This window comes from Anguilla anguilla, chromosome 5 (assembly GCF_013347855.1).
Source record: "Anguilla anguilla isolate fAngAng1 chromosome 5, fAngAng1.pri, whole genome shotgun sequence".
In the NCBI taxonomy this organism is placed as follows: Eukaryota; Metazoa; Chordata; class Actinopteri; order Anguilliformes; family Anguillidae; genus Anguilla; species Anguilla anguilla.
Genome location: NC_049205.1, coordinates 48,770,099 through 48,790,097, shown reverse-complemented (window position 1 = coordinate 48,790,097; position 19,999 = coordinate 48,770,099). Strand labels below are relative to the sequence as shown.

Sequence of the window (19,999 nt, the reverse complement as noted above, 5' to 3'; positions counted from 1 at the left end):
GACTGTAGCCCACAGCTTATGAAGTCCTAAGTGTCCTGTGAGCTCTTCTAATCCTGTTCGTGTGCCACTTTAGACACGCAGTACCAGCAGAAAAACAAAAGAGACAGATTTGTCCGGTGTGATGTGCTTATAAAAATACACATTTTTACAGCCATTCGATTTTCTATAATTACTTTTTCTAGAAGCTAATTGTGTTTTCTTGTGTTACTTGTAAACATCGATTCTTTCTTGCTCCCTTGCTGCTAATGCTGCTTACTGTGTGAATTCAGAAGCTCTTCATTGTGGTGCTCTTTCTCATTTCTCTGCATTGGAGTGACTGAATTCTACAGAGCTATTTTTGTTCAGATCCAAAGGAAAAACAAGGCCTCGGTTTAAAGGGTACTTATCCTATCGTCTGTGTTTTTACCTGTGATCGGACTTTTTTAGCTGTAGACTGGCCTCTTGGAAGTCCACGCAACAAGTTCAGTGCTGCTATCACTCACATTCTAAATCAGTGTATTAAAATACAAATTCGCTGGAATATTTCATGCTTTTGTGGAATATTTTAGTGGTTTAAAAATATCAAGTAATTCCTCACGCATATGTGATTTTCATGCACACACGTTGATGCAACTCATTATCTAATTATGCTTTTCTTAAAAGCTTGACATTAACATTACTTTTTGTTGAAAAACCTGAATGGAGAAGTATATAGTCAGATCACATGTTCACTAATTCCTTGTGAAAGACGTTTCCAAGCCCATTTCTTAAAATAGCCTCTGTGAATCCTATTGAGTCTGTATTATCGCTCAGATATATCGCAATTTACGAGAGACTCTAGAACATTCTTGCAGAATCGCTTTGCCTTATTAAATGCGGGTGACTTGGACGGTGAAATGCAGGTCTTCTGTTAATTCTCCTCTTCTCTCCCTGCCTTTTATGACTCATTAAGATGGTAGCTGCAGGGCCCTGGGCTGCCAGTCCCCTAATGGCTGTGGTAAGAAGGGCTTTGGACCACCTCTCGCTATCTGTATTAACATGGGCCTGATGCCTTGCTGCCTCAATCTCCACGCTAAAGCCATGCTGCACCTAACATATCCATCACGCTAACGACCCCGGGTGACCTGAACAAGACCATCTCAGCCGCACAAGTTACCACAGCATTACCAGTTATCTGGGAGAACGTCAACCAGAACCACAAAATTAAGAACAAAGACAACTTAAAGCGGCGATGCTTGTATTTGTCTACAGACATTAGGTTCTTGGCTGGAGCCAGTCCATTATATTTACTTTGTGTCCGGAATTCAGACATCTGGTTGACTTCATAATCCTGGACAAAGTCCAGAGGGCTTTGCAAGAAGCAGCAAGACCAGAGTCCGTAATCTCTAGCGAGAATGTGCTTTCAGCATGCCTTTTGGTTTTTTTAATAGGTCAGGAATTAAGAAGTTGGGGTGATGGAATGTTAGGTTCAACAATGGCGAGGGCAGGGACCAAATTCTCAAATTTGCGTAATTGGAGCTCGATTTCGTTTTGCCAAAGTCTTTGAACAAACCATGGGGTCCTGTGAAGAGAAACATTCCGTACCGAGATGAACGATCCATTCTTCTTTCTGAGTCAGCAGTATGCTAGTGGAGGAGATTTAAGTGCCATAATGTAAGACATCCCTGAAAAAATATTGATGGAAAGGGATAAGAATTTGCAACCTGTGATATTTGTAGTGTATTTAACGGATAATAACTAAATAACTGTAATATTCCACTTACATTTGTTATTTTCAGTTGTGCTGAGATTACTGTTCACTCATAACTAAAGAACTGTTTGCATTAGTAACAAAAACGTTGTCTGTGTCTGGAAGTATTCTGACTTATTGTGTGGCCTAGAAGGCTGTAGCCTTGAACAGTATTCACGAACACTGCCAGTGGGGAGAAATATTTGTGTAGTGTATGTGATATATTGACTTCATCTCAGCTGCCCCCCCCCCCCCCCCCCCCCCCCCCCTTGAGGTTTCCCAGGATAAATGATGTTGGTGGAAGGTTTCATTTTACTGCTTTTCCCAGCAGTTTTCAATGACATCTGAGGCTGTACCTCCATGAGCTATGGCTACTGGCAGATCTACACTAAACACTGCCATAGCAGCAGTTTCTATTTTAAAAAGGCACAGCGAGATGGAATAATGTACACCTGGTCAGTTCAGTTAGCAGTTGCCACAGAGTGGTCCTTTTCTTTTCCCAATTATTGTAATGACAATCTGAAATTTGTCCTCAATGACCTGTCTTAGGGAGCCATTTTAAAATCCAGCAGGGAACATGTAATCAAATCATTTGATTGCGCATTTTGCTTGCCAGTATATCAACATTGTATTTCGGGGCAGTTTTCACCACGTGATTTCTTTTTTCAATCCATTCTGTCTTACAGCCGAGTATTATATTTTAAGGCTATTGATGTTTCATTTACAGGTGACTGAGGCAAGTTCCCTCGGGACCTTTCTCAGTTAAATTTTAGCTAACGCGCCATTTCTCCCCTGGATTTACAGATCTCCTTCTAACGAGAGTCAGCGTGTCCATCGCGTGGCTCTCCGTGGGCGTGAGCAGTGCACGCTGGGTCTGACGCTCTGCTGCTTTCCTCGCAGGCGACTACGCTGGGTTCCCTGGCTGCGGCCTGCTGCGTCTCCACAGCACCTACAGGCACGACCTCAAGATCTACGCCTCCGACGAAGGCCGAGTGCAGATGACCGCCGCGGCGTTCGCCAAGGTAACCGGGCGTCCCGACAGTGCGCCCAACGGCCGTTCGTTTTGCGTGCCGCGCCGCCAGGGGAGTTAAAACCGCAGACCCGCTTCTCCAAAAGGCGTCGGCTGCGACTGTCATGCCATTTTGTTGTTTTTTTTTTTTGTTGCTTACCCACAATGCAGTGTTATTGAAGGGAGAGGCAGCGAGCGAATCTGTGCTGTGCTGTGTGTGTGGCAGGGGCTGCTGGCGCTGGAGGGCGAGCTGACGCCCATCCTGGTGCAGATGGTGAAGAGCGCCAACATGAACGGGCTGCTGGACAGCGACAGCGACTCGCTGACCGGCTGCCAGCACCGCGTCAAAGCCCGGCTCCACGAGATCATGCAGAAGGACGAGGACTTCACCGAGCAAGACTTCGACAAGGTGAGCCAGGAAGTGCCCGTCACCTGGCCGACTTAGCTCCCAGCCGCTATCAGTGGGGAGGTCCACCATTTTAGATTTCGATTAGTTTCTTTTTTTTTTTTTTTGGAAATTCATGGAGAGGTGTTAAATATTCTAATGTCTGTGAGTCAAAATTGCTCAAGTTTAAGTATGACCTTACTTATTTTTAATGCTAACATGATTTCATTTAATATACGCTCTAGCACTGTCACTGCACTGAATTGCTAAAAGAGTTGCTTGTTTGTTGGGTTGTATCATATTTCCACCACAAAGAAGTTGCAGAAATGATTTATTTTATTTATTTAAATTGTATTTTAAAATATTGGAAGTGGGCCAAATCTGTAAGGCATACCTTCTGTTACATGCAAGAAATCTTACTGTAAATTTAACCTTTAACAATCAATGAAAATGCAAATATAAATACAGCGTGTGGGAACAGGACTGCAAGGGACACCTGAATATACATGATTAGCGTGATCCTGTTAGTTAGTGCAGCTCCCTGATATTTTGTAGATGATGGTAATTACTCTGAAGTATCTAACCTTTGATCAAGCTTGAGCTGATCATTGGTTATAATGAGTCCACGGACTCTGCAAGCCCACTGCCTTTGCTCTGTAGCTGACGTAGATAATTAGGTCTTATGCTGTTTCTTTAATCGCTTTGCAGTGCACACAAATGACTAGCTCAGGTTTAATGGCGAAACACACCATTTCATGAATGACCAAGCCTGGTGTTTGGAATGTTAAATAGAATGTGTGTTGAGTGTGTTTTTGAATTTTGTGTGGGTCTATGTGCTCAGCTGGCTCCAACAGACAGTCCATCCGTGGTCAACTCTATGAAGATGGTGGTGAATCCAGTGAAGACGTGTGACCTGGTTTACGCCCTTATCCAGAGTCTTACCTCCCAGATCCGCAAGAGGCTTGAGGACCCCAAATCCGCAGGTCCGTCGTTCTCCACACCCTCTGTTATATATACAGCAGTCCCGTACCGTCTGTGGATTCCATGCTCCTACAGTTTTCACTTTATATTCCATTTTACCAACGGGGAAATTTCATTTTATGTTTCTTCTAATCAGCCAGGGAAGTTCTTGAATATTAAATAAAGTATATCTGCAACTTACGAAACGTCCACAGCAACTACAAAGTAAACAAGCTTAGCCATATTGTAGTTGCTTTATCAAAGATAGCAGTTATGCTCGGGAGCTACTATGGTTTTGGTATCTATAGTAGTATTAGCCTAGCATTCTAGGCCACACATAACGGTGATGATTAATTACTGTATGTTCATAGATTTGTGACGATGCCATTTTGAACAGGTTCTATTTTAACTGGCTACACAAGCTAACTTCAGCAGCTGATGAACATTTTTTTGCTGGCTTATCTAATTAATGTTTTGATATGGCTGGGTAGCTTTCAGTGACAACTTTACCTCCGTGAGATACGATTCACAATGAGTTTCTTACCTCTCTGAACGTTAGAGTGTTGAATTATTGATCAGAATCACAGCAAATAACCCGTCTCTTTCTTAGGTAATACATTTAAAATCACTCCACTCGTCAAAAGTAATTAAAACCAAGCTTTTGCGCTGCTGCCACTGAATACCTAATATCAAATTTTTTTCAAATGGTGACATTGTTTTTGTAGTCAGGAATCTTATGCTTGTGTGTGTGTATATGCATACTACTCTGGTACAAACTGCAGTGGTTGTGTTGCAAAGTGTCTCAGCCTACTGCAGCTGACAGCTGTTATGGGATTCTGAAGAGCGCCAGTTTGTCTTCTGTGTTGTTGAGAGTTAACCGTGGCTGTGGGACCTAACCCATTATTTCCCACAAGCCGTTAGTCTCGCCAAATGCAGTTTTGCCAGCCGTGGGTTTTCGGGAACCTAACCCCTGTAGTCGGCAAGGGACTGTTGCATATGTAGATACTCAGTGTTACGCGTTTTTGTGAAATGGGTGGGATTTGCTCGGCTTTGTTTGGAGTGGAAAGATTTTGGAGGGATTTGGTTGTGACAAGCGAGTGGAGGCCTGGCATAAGTGGAGGCCTTTGCGCTCTGCAGACCTGCAGCTCTATCACAGCGAGACCCTGGAGCTCATGCTCCAGCGCTGGTCCAAACTGGAGCGGGACTTCCGCATGAAGAGTGGCCGATACGACATCAGCAAGATCCCCGACATCTACGACTGCGTCAAGTACGACGTGCAGCACAACGCCTCCCTGGGCCTGGAGGACACGCTGGAGCTCTTCCGGCTGTCCCGGGCGCTGGCCGATATCGTCATACCGCAGGTGAGAGGAGGCTCAGCGTGCCAGTCAGTCTGGGGGCCATTTTGGCTCTTTCCTCTGCTTTTATGTCATCCTCCTTCCTGTTGACCAATAGGCTCAATCATTTATATGGAATGAAGTGCTTTTATGCTAAATGTAGAATGTTGAATGTTGTCAGGTCTTGTTTTATGTTTATGATTACCGTAGGACCCTGTGCAAAACAAATTCCCTTCAGAGCAGTTAAGGTTTCTTTAATTAATGTACTTCCTGCGTTTCATTTCCTCTACAGGAGTACGGCATTAACAAGGTGGAGAAGCTGGACATCGCCTACGCTTACTGCCTCCCACTGGTGCGGAAAATCCAGATGGACCTACAGAGGACGCATGAGGACGAGTCGGTCAACAAACTGCACCCTCTGTGAGTTTGGAAGTCTAAAAGCTTTTGGTAGTGGTTATGGGATTGCTGGTACACACTGAGTGAACGCGTCACGTGCGCCTTTGCTCTGCAGGTACTCCCGAGGAGTGATGTCACCAGGACGCCACGTGAGAACCAGGCTCTATTTCACCAGCGAAAGCCACGTCCACTCCCTTCTCAGCATCTTCCGCTACGGAGGCCTGCTCGATGTTAGTATGAAGCATGCTGGAAACAGGAAGCAGAGATAATGTAGACCGACTGTTTGGATGTTCTGTCCAAATGTTTGCTAAGATGTCTTCAGCTGTTTGATTGTGTGTGTGTGTGTGTGTGTGTGTGTGTGTGTGCATGTGTTTGTGCGTTTTGTGCATGCATGCTTGTGTGTGTGTGCCTGTTTGTCTGTGTTGTGTTTGTTTGTGTGTATGTGTGTGTGTGTCTGTGTGTTCGTGTGTGTGTCTGTGTGCGAGTGTGTTTGTGTGTGTGTGCGTGCTTGTGTGTCTGTGTGTGTCTGTGTATACGTATGTGTGTGTGTGTGAGGCAGGAAGAGAAAGACCAGCAGTGGAGGCGTGCCATGGATTACCTGGGTGCTGTGACTGAGCTCAACTACATGACCCAGATTGTAATCATGCTGTATGAAGACAACAACAAGGTAAGCCCTGCCCCCGCCCCGCCCCGCCCCCGCCCCCACCCTGCCCCGCCCTGCCCCCGGCCCTGCGTCCTCGCGCCCGGGCTCTGCTCCCTGCTGACCTCTCCATGCGCCTCCTCTTAGGATCCCACCTCAGAGGAGCGCTTCCACGTGGAGCTGCACTTCAGCCCCGGGGTGAAGGGCTGTGACGAAGAGGAGAACGCGCCCCTGGGCTTCGGCTTCCGCCCGGCCTCCGCTGAGGTACGGTGGGACTCCCCTTTAGGGTTCTCTCCTGTGGTCCTCGTCTGTTTTCCCTGATGCCGTGTGACTGTCGACTCGCGCAGAACGAGCAGAAGCAGACGGATCCGGGCAGCCTGGAGGACCTGTCCCGAGACGAACCGGATCGAGCCGCGCCGCTCTCTGAGCCAATCAGCATCCAGAGGAGGTCCCCGCTCATACGCAATCGCAAGACCGGCTCCATGGAGGTAGTGAGCTGCTGCACTTTGATTTCATGCACTTCTAGCAGTACGTGTGCCAGCTTGTAGTGTCTGAAATGATGGTTCACCTTCAGGGGTTTTTCCACCATATGCTTTCAATCGGCGCATACAGTTTTTGTTTGCAGTAAAGGATATTGTTGCTATTTACATACATTTATAGGCTAATTTATAGGCTTTATGCACAGTAAAGTCTTTATATTGTGGCCTTAATCCAGTGGAAAATAAGATGAAATGCCATTTTGGAAGAATAATTGGGTAATATACACATGTACAACCTCAACACAATTGGAGTTACTTGGAATGTATTTTCTTACTTTAGACTATAAACCCCAAATTCCCTTTTACCCAGCTCTTAGGTCATAAGAAACATCTGTAAGTGTTTAAAATATGACACACACGAACACACCTGTAAAAAAAGACACACACTAAAGCCCCGAAAGTGAAGTTGCATTCATGTGTTGTCAGGCAGGTGTGCTAAAGCTATGCATGTTGCAATAGTTTATACACGCGGGGCTCAGAACAATGCTGCTTGAATAGCACCGGTTGTACACTGTGTCTTTGGCCCCCAGAGCATGCTCTTCTCCAAAGGTCTGCAGAGGTCCTCTGTAAACGTTAGCTGTAGAGTGGTAGCCGGATGGAAGTGTGCGGGAGCCTGAGTTTGTCCCCGTCTGCGCAGGTCCTCTCTGAAACGTCCTCCTCCAAGGCTGCGGGCTACCGGCTCTTCCCCTCCTGCTCTCGTCAGTCCCCGGAGATGAAGCAGAGTGGATTAGGTTGGTGTCGAGTTTCTCCTTTTTAGCAATGGTGACACCGCGGCATTTCTTCCCTACTACTAAGCTCTGGTACACATGTACAATGACCTCTTTGGGTAATCTGCTGTAAATGAATGCACAGTGGGAATGTCACAGTTCAGCACATTGACACTCTACTCTTAAGTTCGGGGAGCTACTAGACTCTACTGTTTACATGGACCGCTTTACAGTGATATTCAAAATCTGGGGTTCAGCAGTCTACTGGTTACTGATAGGTGTTTTGGTCAGCAACACTTGCGTAACTTACATACGTAATGGGTATTGTGAAGGGAATAGTATTAAACCTTTACATAAGATAGGGTAAGATTAGTTGCTGAATACTATTTCATTCAGTTGTGCCAAGGTACTAACAATGCATAATATCTTACTGGAAGAACAGTCTGACATGAAAATAGTTTTTGTCCACGAATAAGAATGGAAACCTATATTTGCTGAATATGTACACAATGAAACAACATTCAAACACTATTTCCATTCTTATTTTAAGTGCTGTAGAGGGAAGTGCATGCATAACTTAGTCTAAAAAGATTGGTGCTAGCAAGTACCAGATAAATCCTTGCCTGCAAGTACTTGAGCAAGCTAAAATAAATATTGTTGTCTATGGAGGTGCTTTGTAGTTTCCATTTAATGCAGTACTAATGTTTAATTTGCACTGGTTTCATTTTCTTTCCTGTTAATATAATTGTTAAACTTCATAGACCATCCAAGGGGGCTTTGACACCGGCCATAGCTTCTATCTGGGAGAAGCAGTTAAATGACCTTTTGTGAGTTGTGTGTCTTGATTTAAACGCCTCCTTTAACCCCATGGTATCTGAGACATGTGCATTTTTTGAATAACTGCATGTGGTGTAGTGGAGACTAATCCTCCCCCCCCAATCCCGTTCCATCCCGTGGTTCTCCTACACAGGGTCTCAGTGTGCAGGACTCTTCAGTACCACCGTCCTAGGGGGGTCCTCTAGCGCCCCCAACCTGCAGGACTACGCTCGTACACACCGCAAAAAATTCTCCTCTGGCAGTCTGTCCTATAAAGACGGTACGTCCCACCAATCTCTTGCCACTGTTGCCGCGGCAGTGCGGAAGATTAGGGAGTCTAGTGACACGCCCAGGCCTGCTCCTCACCAAGCTTTCAGCAGTCACAGAACAAGTTAGTCCCTTGCATTTTTTTATTTTTGTTTTTATTTTCAGCCACTCATTGCCATACCAGCTTCAGTCATTGTCACTGACATAGACTGCACGAAGCCTATTCTTTTTAGCTAGAGGCTGGAGAGAAGCCTACCTCCTGCCGAGTAATCATATGTGCCTGGGCATCTGGCCCGTACAGTACTCAATGTGATTATAGCATTACTTGTATTAATAATGCGCATGTATTGCCCATCTAGCTTTTATAGGTGTAATGATATTCACATTCTCAAATTTAGATTTATTGTCTTATTTTTGAGGCTGCAGACGTCCCCACTAAACGTCTCCACTATATCATTCAAACCATGGTGTAGGCGTATCGTAATTTGGGAAGTCCGTAGAGGCCACGCATTATTTATTTCTTTGGTCCTGTTATCTCAAGATCAGGCGTTACTTATTTTGCATTCCCAACACAGCGAAAGTTGTTTCTTGTGATCACAAGGTAATCTCTACCATCTGAATCCACAGTGATTGTGTGTGACAGACCGAGGATAGCACAACATTATTCTACAAATCTATGGTTCAAGTTTTTTTTTGTATTAACAGCAGACCTTTCTCAGATACTATTGAAACCTTTAGTCTGAGGCTTGACTGAGCCGAGAGTGCCAGATGGGCGGAGTTTGTATTTTTGCAATCAGATCGATTTCATTGTACCAGGCTAGCTCAGTCAAGAACGTCAGAGCATTTAAAAATATTTCAGTACATTAATGGCCCCTGTCTGATATACAGTAAATTAAATATTAATTTGCCTACAAATCAGTAATATGTTGTAGTTATTGTCTTTGACTTATATTGTGACAGTCTGGACTAGCAGAAAAAATGCACAATGATTGCATGTGACGGACTGAAGGATATAGCATATGCTATGTTGCACTACGATGGATTAATGCATTCCATTATACTAAACTGACTCGGGTAGAAATCTCGTTACGTTTATTTACACTAGACAACTTTCAAGTTTCTACCTGAAAGTTAGTCCCTGTTCAAAGTAAACCGCCAAGTTGTCGATTATTGATAACCATAATGGGTCTTCTACCTGAGCCTGTCCCTGGTCAGAGTAATATCGAATGCACTCATACATCATAGGCCTGCGTAGCATATCCCTGGTCCGTCACAGAGAATCACTTCAGACGGTAGCGGTTAGCTCGTTATCAGGAGACAACAACTTTAAATATGTTGGGATCACCAAATAAGTCGTGATGACGAGAAAACAGCTTGTTGAGATTGTGAGATGTTATGACTGCAAGAAAAGTTTTTGTTGTCGAGATCGCAAGATAATTTGTGATGTTGAGATAACGGGACTTTATATAGGCCTTATATAGGCTTCTACAGACTTCCGTACATAATAGTGCTTTCATTTCAACCAATTTTTATTTATTTGTTTACTTTTGCATGATGTGGCGCGAATGTGAAGTTCACACACCTTATTTTAGTGCTTTATCCTGCTTGGTGAGAAATGTAGCTAGCACCTTGATTTTTGTGACTGTTTACTTATTTACTTATAAGTACGTAAAATAAAAAAACGGTACGAAGTAGATACAGCTCATTTCCGTCCTTCAAAAGTATATTAATATTCAGGTTGTTGTAGTAAAATACTTCTTGTTTTTTTTTTTTTTTTTTAATTAAGTGATACGTTTCTATGGCTTTAGAACAAAACACACTTTATTATGTAGGGCTGACGTAGATTATCTTTCCAGAAAATTCTAGTTTCTATCCGCCACAGACCTTATGCAGTTATCAAAACAGCCACCAGATGGCTCTTACAATCTGAACATGTATGAGAAATTCAGTTCAATTTTGACATTTTCTTTTATCAGTGCAACATTCTAAGTTGTATTGTTCCTCATACATTCTTTCAGTTTAAGTTCTGTAATTTATATAGCATTGTAGGCCTATTTTTTTCATTTAAAGTTACTTGCTACTGAATGAGAGGGTGTAGGGCTTGGGGTGGGAATTCAAAAGACTAACCGAAACTATTTTAATTTGCAATTGATCATACCATTAATATGTATGTAAAACCTGCATAATCTGATAAAAAGTTTTAAGGGTCACAAAGATGTTTTGTAATTTCTTATTTCACTGACCATACTGACCTGAGTAGCTAGTGGCTTGTTTTAACTTTATAAGAGTAACATGTCATTGTGGACAGGAAATTGGCTACGAAGCCACAGTAGTTATTGTCCCAGCTGACATGTTTATCTAATGTTGTTCATTATTTTTAGAAGGATTTTTGTATTTCTAATTGTACAGGCCTATCCAGTACCATTCAGAATAATACAAATTTTTTGTTTTTGTATGTCAGAATCTTGAAGTGGCACTAATTCATAGAGGCACTTTTGTCCCAGAAATTGCTTCATTTCAATTTAAAAGCATCGAGCTGCCAGCTTTAGTAATCATGAGAACACAATGAAAGGGACTGACTGAGAGAAGACCGAGACGAATTTAAAATTGTGAACCAACGTCTTACACAATATTGTCCACTAGGTGTCACTGTAAAGTCAGAAAGATGAATTTATTCCAGCAGCCATTTTCTAGAAGGTTGTCTGGTCTCGCTCATGAACATTCTTAAAGGTCCCATCATGTGTTTCATATTGTCCTGTCATGTAATACCATTCTGCTCCATATTTTCTAATATTTCTTGCTTTAGTTACAAGAGAGAGTTAAGAGTAACCCTCCCATCCAAGTTGTTTGTGAACCGATCACCTATTTAGTCAATGTGAGGTAGGCCATTCGAGACGTTCAAAGTGCAATTTCATTTATTGTTGATTCTTTGTGTGCATATGTGTGAGACAGGAAATTCCTCAGTCCGAATGTCCTCGGGTAGGTTGCCTGAGAACCAGATTTCAGTGAGAAGCAGTATCCAAGAGTCACAAATTGGGATGGCAGAGAGCTTGAATACAGACAGTTCCTATAACATGACTATCTCACTTCCTGAGGCCTCAGATAGATCACAGACTACAAAGCATGCATAGGAGAGAAGGAGCTTTGTATAGGCAGTTTATAATTTACGATCCTATTCTCTTTATGAGTGTGGTCATAGTTGATTTTGCACACATGCTGGACAGTGAAAGTATTGAGGTCTTGGTAGTGACTGTCCCCTCCCTCACACCAAGAGTTATTGTTTTTCCTAATTATATTGGACATTTTCAAGGATATCATTTGTTGAACTTTTCTTAGTGGCTTCATCAGGATGGCATTAGATCACAAGAGGAGTTTATTTTTAGGGCCCAGTGTTTTTCTTTTTAAAGCTTTTCTAAAACTAGCTCTACTCACAACTGCTTCTCAGTTTCCTACTCCATCCAGATCATACACTCTAACTCAAACAATATGTCCTCACCCTCCTCTCCTAGTGCCTTGCTCCTTCACCCCCTGCAAACACCTCCCCCCCCAAAAAAAAAAACAAAAGAAACAAAACAAAAAACAAACAGCTGCACAGTGGAAGAGTAACTGTAGTGACCTTTTTTATTTCCTCAGAGTTGTTGTCTATGCCGGCAGTAAAGCGATTTTCTGTGTCGTTTGCAAAGCATCCGACTAATGGTACGTCTGCTTCTTTCAAGTATATTTCCACTTCTCCACCTCCCCTTTGTCTTGCATGTCTGTGGAAAACACATTGTTGTATTTTTCAGCTTTTATTGTCCTTGGTAATGAACTACATTGTCCACGTTGTCTCCAACCTCCCACTGCCTCAGATCTCTTCTCTGCTCAGTCGCTTGGACACTCACTGTCTTAACAACCGTTTCACATCCTGTCCGTACTGTAACTTCCTGTACAAATGTAAAATTTGTCACTCCCACTTAATGATTCAGTGTTTGTTTTTTTCCCCCCTCAACGGATAGATGTGTGTATGTATGTACATGCCAGTGTTACATGTGTATACACATTATCATCTATCCTCAGAATGTTTTGAATGCAAACCATCTTTTGAAAAATACACCAATTATATTAACCCTTCCCCTGTTATTTTTTTTTTTTACTTTTCGGGAAGTCACTTTTTTAGTGCTATTCTGTACGAAAAGTACCTGCAGATTGAAAGTCAACTTCAAATTGTAATGGAGTAATCTGCCACCCTGGCTAGTGGAGTGTAAACATGACCAGACCTGATCTGGGCCAGTCATTGCTAATGGGGAAAGGGTTAACAAGTGATCTGTCTCATCACTCATATATGTCATCGTTTTGATTAATCTATTAATTCATTTGAATGAATACAAATGATGTGCTTTTGTGTGTTTTTGGGGCCCGTGCCTGAAACCCCTCTGCACAGGGACAGTGTAAACGCCTGCATGGGGGGTGCGGGTGGGGGGGGGGGGGCCCTGCGCCAAGGCCAGTAGACTCCTCTGTAACCGGGCCCCTTGGTTGCCATGGGACCCCTCTAAGTGTAAACCGTAAGGAGAAACACTCTTGAAATTGCTTCAAAGTTAAGCAGCACTGCTGGATGTGGGTTGATTACATTTCCTTTTTTCCTTTTTTTTCTTCCTGTGAAGGATGTTGTCTGCACAACGTTTTTTTTATTTATATCTCCCACAGCGACGATAAGTGTTCAGGCGACGCGGCGAGACCCCATTTGCTGGCAGCCTCCTCAGGCTTGATTTTGCTATTCAGTGAGGTTCAGCGGAGGTGGCGAATGATGTCATCTGGTGGTCAGTGCCTGCTGATCTCTTAAATTTGAATGTTAAAAAAAAAACTTGGAGCTGGATGGGGGTGCTTTTTTAACATTCACAGGCTCAAACAAATCTGAGGAAAGCAGGGCCATTTGTTGCTGGTTGCGGTCGAGAGTCGATTTTGATCGAATGGGAGAGTGAACACATCCGGCACATCTTCTCAACAAACACGGTTTCGGTGGTTGTGGAGGTTCATTAGTCTCTACATTGTGGGTACCTAATGGGTCTCTAGCGCCCTCTCTGGCAGTGGGGTGGAACTGCGGGCGGGGCGGGGTTTAACGCGGGCCTCGGAGCCAGTGATGTCATCCACCCGGCCCTTCCGTGTCCGCAGCACACTCAGCACACATCTAAAACTCAGAACTAACCCGCTCCACCCGCTTCTAACTGCCGCCCCAAACCAAACTCATGTGTCATCCATTTCTCTTTCACTTAGAGTAGTCCTTAAATCCTCTTCTCTTTGTGTGGTGTGCTCAAATACAACTGCTTCGGGTCTCTAACATGGCTCCATGGCGGAGAACATCTGGCTCCAGCGTATTTCGCGTCTATGGAACAAAAAGGCCGGCTCGTTCAGTGATGGAAAAACCAGCCCCACTGCACAGCATGCTGATCCATTTCAGGTTTTTGTGCTACGTGGTGTCTTTGGGCTTGCACTGAAACAGTAACCCTTGGGTTTTCTGGGCATTGTAGTAGTTGTAACTACTACTGTTCCTACAGTCATTTGTTTAGCAGTTCACACTAACTAGATTACATTAACCTGCAGGAGTCCACTAATCTGCTGATGGTAATACCTGGAATGGCTCTATGCATTGGGATCAGTATTTATACATGCAAAGCTGGGCACAGTGACTTGGTTCATTGTGGATAGATAGCTTTGTCACGTTGGGATTTTTGTTTACTGGGCAATAGTTCTTCTGGTTAATTACACAAATACACACACTCACACACACACACACACACACGCCCACATAGATGCAAATACGCACAGTCCAGAGTCACTCAAAACACAAAGCATGTTGCATCATCTATATCACCGTGCCCTATTTCTCGGGTAGTGTGACTCGTACTCCTCCACCTCGTTTTAACAGGAAAGGCAGGAGTAATGGTGATCGTCTGTGCATTGAGGAGACTACTTATAAATCTTTTTTTATTTTTTTCACCCTGCGTCCACAAAACCCATCTAGTATCAGCGGTAAATTACACAAAGTGATGGCATGGAATAAGCTGCTTCACTTAAATGTGTGATCTGTTATTGCATTTTTGAGGGACAGGTCATTTTAACCCATGTTATTATGATACTGTGGATCAATAGTGTGAAACACTTTAGGTGTTGAGAGGCTGTAGCCTGTGTGCTTTAATAATTCATGTGTATCCACCAAGGTTAGCCAGTGCATATTAAGCGTGGTAAACAAGCTCCCTTGAGAGCAGTTTCTTTCTGCAGGCAAGAATCTTTTGTTTCACAGGAAAGTCCACACCATATCTGTTTTATATTGCCAAAATGAATTATTAAAGAAAACATTTTTAAATTACTTTCAGGATAATGACCTTTATATCGTATTGAACTTATTTAAATCCGCTTCCAGATTTTTCAGTGGTAGGACTTGCAGGCTGACCTCTTGACTTTTGAATTTTGCAAATCTTTGTGTCAGAAATCTGTATCACAGAAGCTCGTCCGTGAGCTCAGCTTTGTGGCTGCGGGTAACAGGCAGGTAAGGAATCCCAGCGTTTACTTCCTGCCGTAGCGCAGTGTGAACCTCAAACGTTGTCACTGAACACTGCGATAGGCCTGGTCCATGTTTGCCGTTACTGTATTCCAGTGATTGTAGAGTTAAAAGCTCTGGATGCTTGATCTGGATGTTTGAGATGGTTATCTTCCAGTGGTAAGCCCTCCGGCATTGGTGTCCCTAGGCCTGGTTGGGTGAGACAGCGAAGCAGAGCACTGCCACCCCCCCCCACCCCCCTCCCCCCACCCCCTGCGCTGTCAAGATGCTGGCTCCTCCTCCACCTTCCACCTTTGCCCCTACAACTCCTCCTCCTTCCCCGCCCCCCCGTCCCTCCCTCCCTCCGTCCTCCTCTGCTCTGTCCTTCCTGTACCGTCTTCTTCCCCAGAGCCCCTGGAGGAGCACCATGTGGCCCAGCTGCTGAGGCGGTCCTCCACTGACCTGGCTATGCGGTACCCGCTCTTTCTGGACACTGCGCTGGCCCACCACCTGCACCAGTGCTCCTACCACCTGCGCCTCTTCCGCAACTGGTTAATCTCCGGCCAGGACACCATAGAGTGCCTCTACGGTCAGACCTGCAGACCCCGCCCCCAACCCTGCCCCAGCCCCTCCCCCCTCCCCCACTCTACCCCTCCCCCTTCATTGTGCCCGTGCTGGGGAACGCCCCCCGCAGTTGGCTCGGCTTTGCGCTATGCTGCTACCTTACCGCATGCTCGCCTGTGACTTGGACAGAGGACGTTTGTAGGTGGAGGTTTGTCGTCTATTCTTCCTTTTGCACTCCGTATTTGTTTGTTCATAACTGTATTTTTTTGCTTCTCCGATAACGAGCTCTTTGAATAAACTACTTAAGCAAATTGCCCTTTAAGGAGTCCTCTTACTCAAACTCCCACAGCTTGGCTCTTCTGTCCTGGGGAACCATGCAGGCTTTTTAACCTGTGGTGGGATTAGCACACTCATTCTCTGTGAAACCCCCAGTTTGTCTCTGCAGTTCCTACTGTAGAGTGCTGGACCGTGCAACAGCGACTGCACATCAGAGACTATAGTACCTTCCCTCTGCGTAGAGATGAGCTTGCACAGCACATAAAGATCTTTTACCTTTCTACCAATAATTATTGTTCTGTAGCGTGATAGTCCTCCCAGGTCCTCAAAAATACCCTGGCAGTACTTCTGCTCTCTAGCAGTGACCCAGTTTGAGATCCAGGAAGTAGCTGGTCCCTGTGGAGTTAGCTGCAGAATGCCTCTGCGGTGTGGGGAAGGCGGGTGTGTGGGTTCTTTTCGAGGGCCTTGCCGGCGTCGTGCTGGAGTGAATGGCTGTGAGTGCGCCCGGTGGGTTTGGAAAGCGGCGCTCGGGGGCACAGAGCGCAACGCGGCCACCTGAGGCTGCGCTGCGTGGTCTCCGGAGTGGGCATAGTGGGCATGGCATCACGGGCTGTTTGAGTGCCCACGCTGTGACTGCATGTGCTGTGGGAAGGAAGCATGACCAGTGCGCGTGTTCTCTCTCTTCTCTCTCTCTTTCTCTCCTCTCTCTCTCTTTCTATCTCCCTCTTTCTCTTTCTTTCTCTCTCATTCTCTTGTTCTTCCACTGTCTCTCTGTCTCGTTATCTTGTTCTCATTTTCTCTCACTTGTTCTCTCTTGTTCTCTCACTCGTTCTCTCACTCGTTCTCTCATTTTCTCCCGTTCTCTACCTCCCCTTTCTCTTTCTTTTGTCCTTTTCTCCACTCTCGTGTTCTTCCTGAATCCTTCCTCCACTCTCTCTTCCTCTCCCATCTTTCCCGTCTTTCTCTCCATCGGTACGGCCGAAATGGTAGGCTGTGATGTGGTAATGCTGCTGCGTCCTGCCCCTCCCGGATACCGCGTGAGCTGAATGTATGAGTCTCACAGAGAGGGAGCAGCAGTGAGGGAGAGAGAGAGAGGGAGCAGCAGTGAGAGAGAGAGAGAGAGAGAGAGAGAGAGAGGGAGCAGCAGTGAGAGAGAGAGAGAGAGAGAGAGAGAGAGGGAGCAGCAGTGAGAGAGAGAGAGAGAGAGAGAGAGAGAGAGCAGTGAGAGAGAGAGAGAGAGAGCGCTTCCATTCGGGAGCACGGCATCGGCATTCAGCAAGAAGCAAAATGCCATTTCCATCAAAGGGTGAAAGAACAGTCGGTACCATTTCCCAGAAACGGTGGCGGAACTAGAAACGGGTCACGCTCTCATTCGGTACTAGCCCGGTGGGGGGGGGGGCGGTGTCCGTCGTGCCGCTGTTCAGGCCGTCATTTTGTCGCTCCTGAATTGGAGGAGTAGTTTTTGGCGTGCTCCTTAGGATGACGCAGAAGCAGCTTGTTTGCCAAAATCAGTCCTACGCGAAGCATCCCTCAGCATCCGTTACAAAGCGAGCGTCTCTTACCGAATCTGTCTCTGATCCTCTCTGATCCTTTTGTGGGAAGCATTTTTCAGCTAACCCTGCCCTGGGATTTTCTACACACCCCTGTTCCCAGAGGCAGCAGTGGCTGGATATTCGGTGCTCTCTAATAAAGCAGACTCTCTTCCCCCATTTTAAATTCAGACTTTGTCCTACCAAGGCAAGTAGCAGCTACGCTATCTACACCAGTCGCGCCCAGTCATCTAAAATGGAGGGCCAAGACTATGCAGGTTTTCATTTCAACCAATCACTGCACCTGCTGAGTTCACTTATTAGATCCCTCCCCTCTCGGTGAAGGTGTGTCAGTTAGTGAGATCAGTAGGTGTAACGGCTGGTTGGAATGAAAACCTGCATACTCTGTGGCACATGATTGGCCACCGCTGCTCTACATTCTCAAGCAGAAAAGACATTTGACCTTATGGAAAGGGCTGTATGGGGCGACATTGTGCTGAATGGGTTTGAAGCCGATTCATATTACGTTTCGCCAGTGCAGTGTGTCGGTCACCCCTAGAGGAAGCCTGCGGCAGAAAAACTGCGAATACTACAGAAACACTGCGGGACGCTCGGGTTATATAACTTGATATTCTAAATACGCTAAATCTTTGAGGAAAACGTGATGTATACTAAATCTGTAAGGCTAAAGAATATTATGCCATAATGAACAGAGATTAAGTAGGGTGACTGATGTATTTGGGGTTCTCATTGCAAGCATGCTTATGGTGCTTCTCTCTGCCATGCTAGACTCTAACCTGTGTGTTTCCTTCTAATGTAGAAGCATTAGCTTCGTGTGTTTGACATAGTTATAATAAAGATTGTACATAACCGCACATTTTTCAGTAATGTGAATGAAGTGCTCTCCATAAGTTTCCTTTTTAACTGACCTGGTATATACAGTGTGCAGGAGAAGAGTTTTGCTGTGATTGAATTGGCCTCTTATTTGGAATTGGTGTGTGGCTTGTACAGTTCTAAGATGCACTCCCTGACAAAATGCACACGGCGAACAGATGGAATGCGCGACGAATCAAACTGACCGATTTGCTTTGTCTTTTTGACGAGTGACGCGTGCTGCCGTTTGGACTGAAGCGTGTGGCAGAGACTGGTTTGCTGCTGCGGCGAACGTGTTTGAGGGGCTGGTTCCGGAAGCTTCCGTTCGTGGCCCTGTGTTGGTGTGGCTTATACCAAACCCAGCCTGTGGACCGAAGCCGGCTGTTGCCTGGACCGACGTGCCGCCGGCGTTTTTTTTTTTTACCCGGCGTGAAAAGGCCTGGTTTGGTGTGCGTCTCTGCAGTGCTTGCGGGTAACCTCCTGTACGCGCAGTACCGGGGTGTGACAGCAGGGGGAGTGACTGGCCTTATGACGCAGTGGTGGGCGCGTAGGCATCTGGAGCTGTTTCGCGGGGAGCCCTCTTGGCACGGACTGATGGCGGGGGTGCGGTGTTGTCGGCTTGTGTCTCCCCTCTGCTGCAGGGTTTGAGGGCTGCTCCATGGTGCCCTCCATCTACCCGCTGGAGACGCTGCACAACTCGCTGTCGCTCAAGCAGGTGGACGAGTTCCTGACGGCCGTGTGCGAGAGCTGTGGCGAATCGCACTCCCGAACCAGCAGAGGTACGGCCCCCTACCCCCTCTTTCACGAACACGTCACCCCTGCCCCCCACTTTTCACTTAGAGAAAAACAGAAATCTGAAATTATTATTTACTGCTTTGTGTTTTCATGCCTGCTAGGCTAACTGACAGAACTCCAGTCTGTTAGCCTAGCGCCTGACACCTCTCCTGTAGATGTAATTTGCCTGGCCATACCACTGCCCCAGCTAGAGCTTTTAATGTGTTAAGGCTTTCACAGTTAGTAATTATCCTGTTTCTGCCGCAGTTTTTATGAATAATAATAATGAACTAATAAAACTCGTTTTTTGTCGTTAGATTAAGCCTCTTTGTGCTGTGTGTAATGGTGGTCGTTGTGCTCGCTCTTCCCCTCCAGTACTAACGCTGCTGTGTCCTGTCCACAGCCCTCTCAGCCATGTTCGACTCTCACAGCCAGCCGTCCGTGGACGCCTACATCCCGCAGAGGGTCCTGTCGTCCTCCGTGTCCCTGCGGCAGCGCGGGGAGCGCCCCCCCTGGTGTGAGTGCCCCCCGCCCTCGGGGCCCCCCCCCCCACCGCCAAGCGAGGCTCAGAGAGCATGGCGCGAGATCGCCGGGTGCCACCTTCGCTTCACAGCGCTGTAGATGTTGAGATGCGGTTATTAAGCGTGAAGTGGGGCTGTCGTTAACGTGACAGTCCAGTAAAGGGAGGCTCTGCTGTGACTCGCTGCT

The 19,999-nt window shown here is 45.7% G+C and overlaps 1 protein-coding gene across 12 annotated transcripts in view; it reads left to right on the top strand.

Moving 5' to 3' along the window:
• The window catches only part of LOC118227055 (inositol hexakisphosphate and diphosphoinositol-pentakisphosphate kinase 1-like), a 36,666-nt gene that overhangs the window by 14,238 nt on the left and 2,429 nt on the right, over positions 1–19,999 (top strand). For 2 of the 12 annotated variants that reach the window (XM_035417142.1, XM_035417144.1), the window contains exons 16-31: positions 932–976; positions 2,609–2,730; positions 2,944–3,126; positions 3,944–4,085; positions 5,200–5,423; positions 5,689–5,816; positions 5,908–6,022; positions 6,352–6,459; positions 6,580–6,696; positions 6,780–6,920; positions 7,609–7,702; positions 8,649–8,774; positions 12,395–12,457; positions 15,685–15,864; positions 19,159–19,296; positions 19,695–19,808. In XM_035417142.1, the coding sequence (XP_035273033.1) occupies positions 932–976; positions 2,609–2,730; positions 2,944–3,126; positions 3,944–4,085; positions 5,200–5,423; positions 5,689–5,816; positions 5,908–6,022; positions 6,352–6,459; positions 6,580–6,696; positions 6,780–6,920; positions 7,609–7,702; positions 8,649–8,774; positions 12,395–12,457; positions 15,685–15,864; positions 19,159–19,296; positions 19,695–19,808 (2,040 nt within the window). Of the gene's footprint in view, positions 1–931; positions 977–2,608; positions 2,731–2,943; positions 3,127–3,943; positions 4,086–5,199; positions 5,424–5,688; positions 5,817–5,907; positions 6,023–6,351; positions 6,460–6,579; positions 6,697–6,779; positions 6,921–7,608; positions 7,703–8,648; positions 8,775–12,394; positions 12,458–12,609; positions 14,545–15,684; positions 15,865–19,158; positions 19,297–19,694; positions 19,809–19,999 lie in introns of those variants that run through there. The other 10 variants (XM_035417145.1, XM_035417146.1, XM_035417147.1 and 7 more) reach the window with 10 other exon arrangements.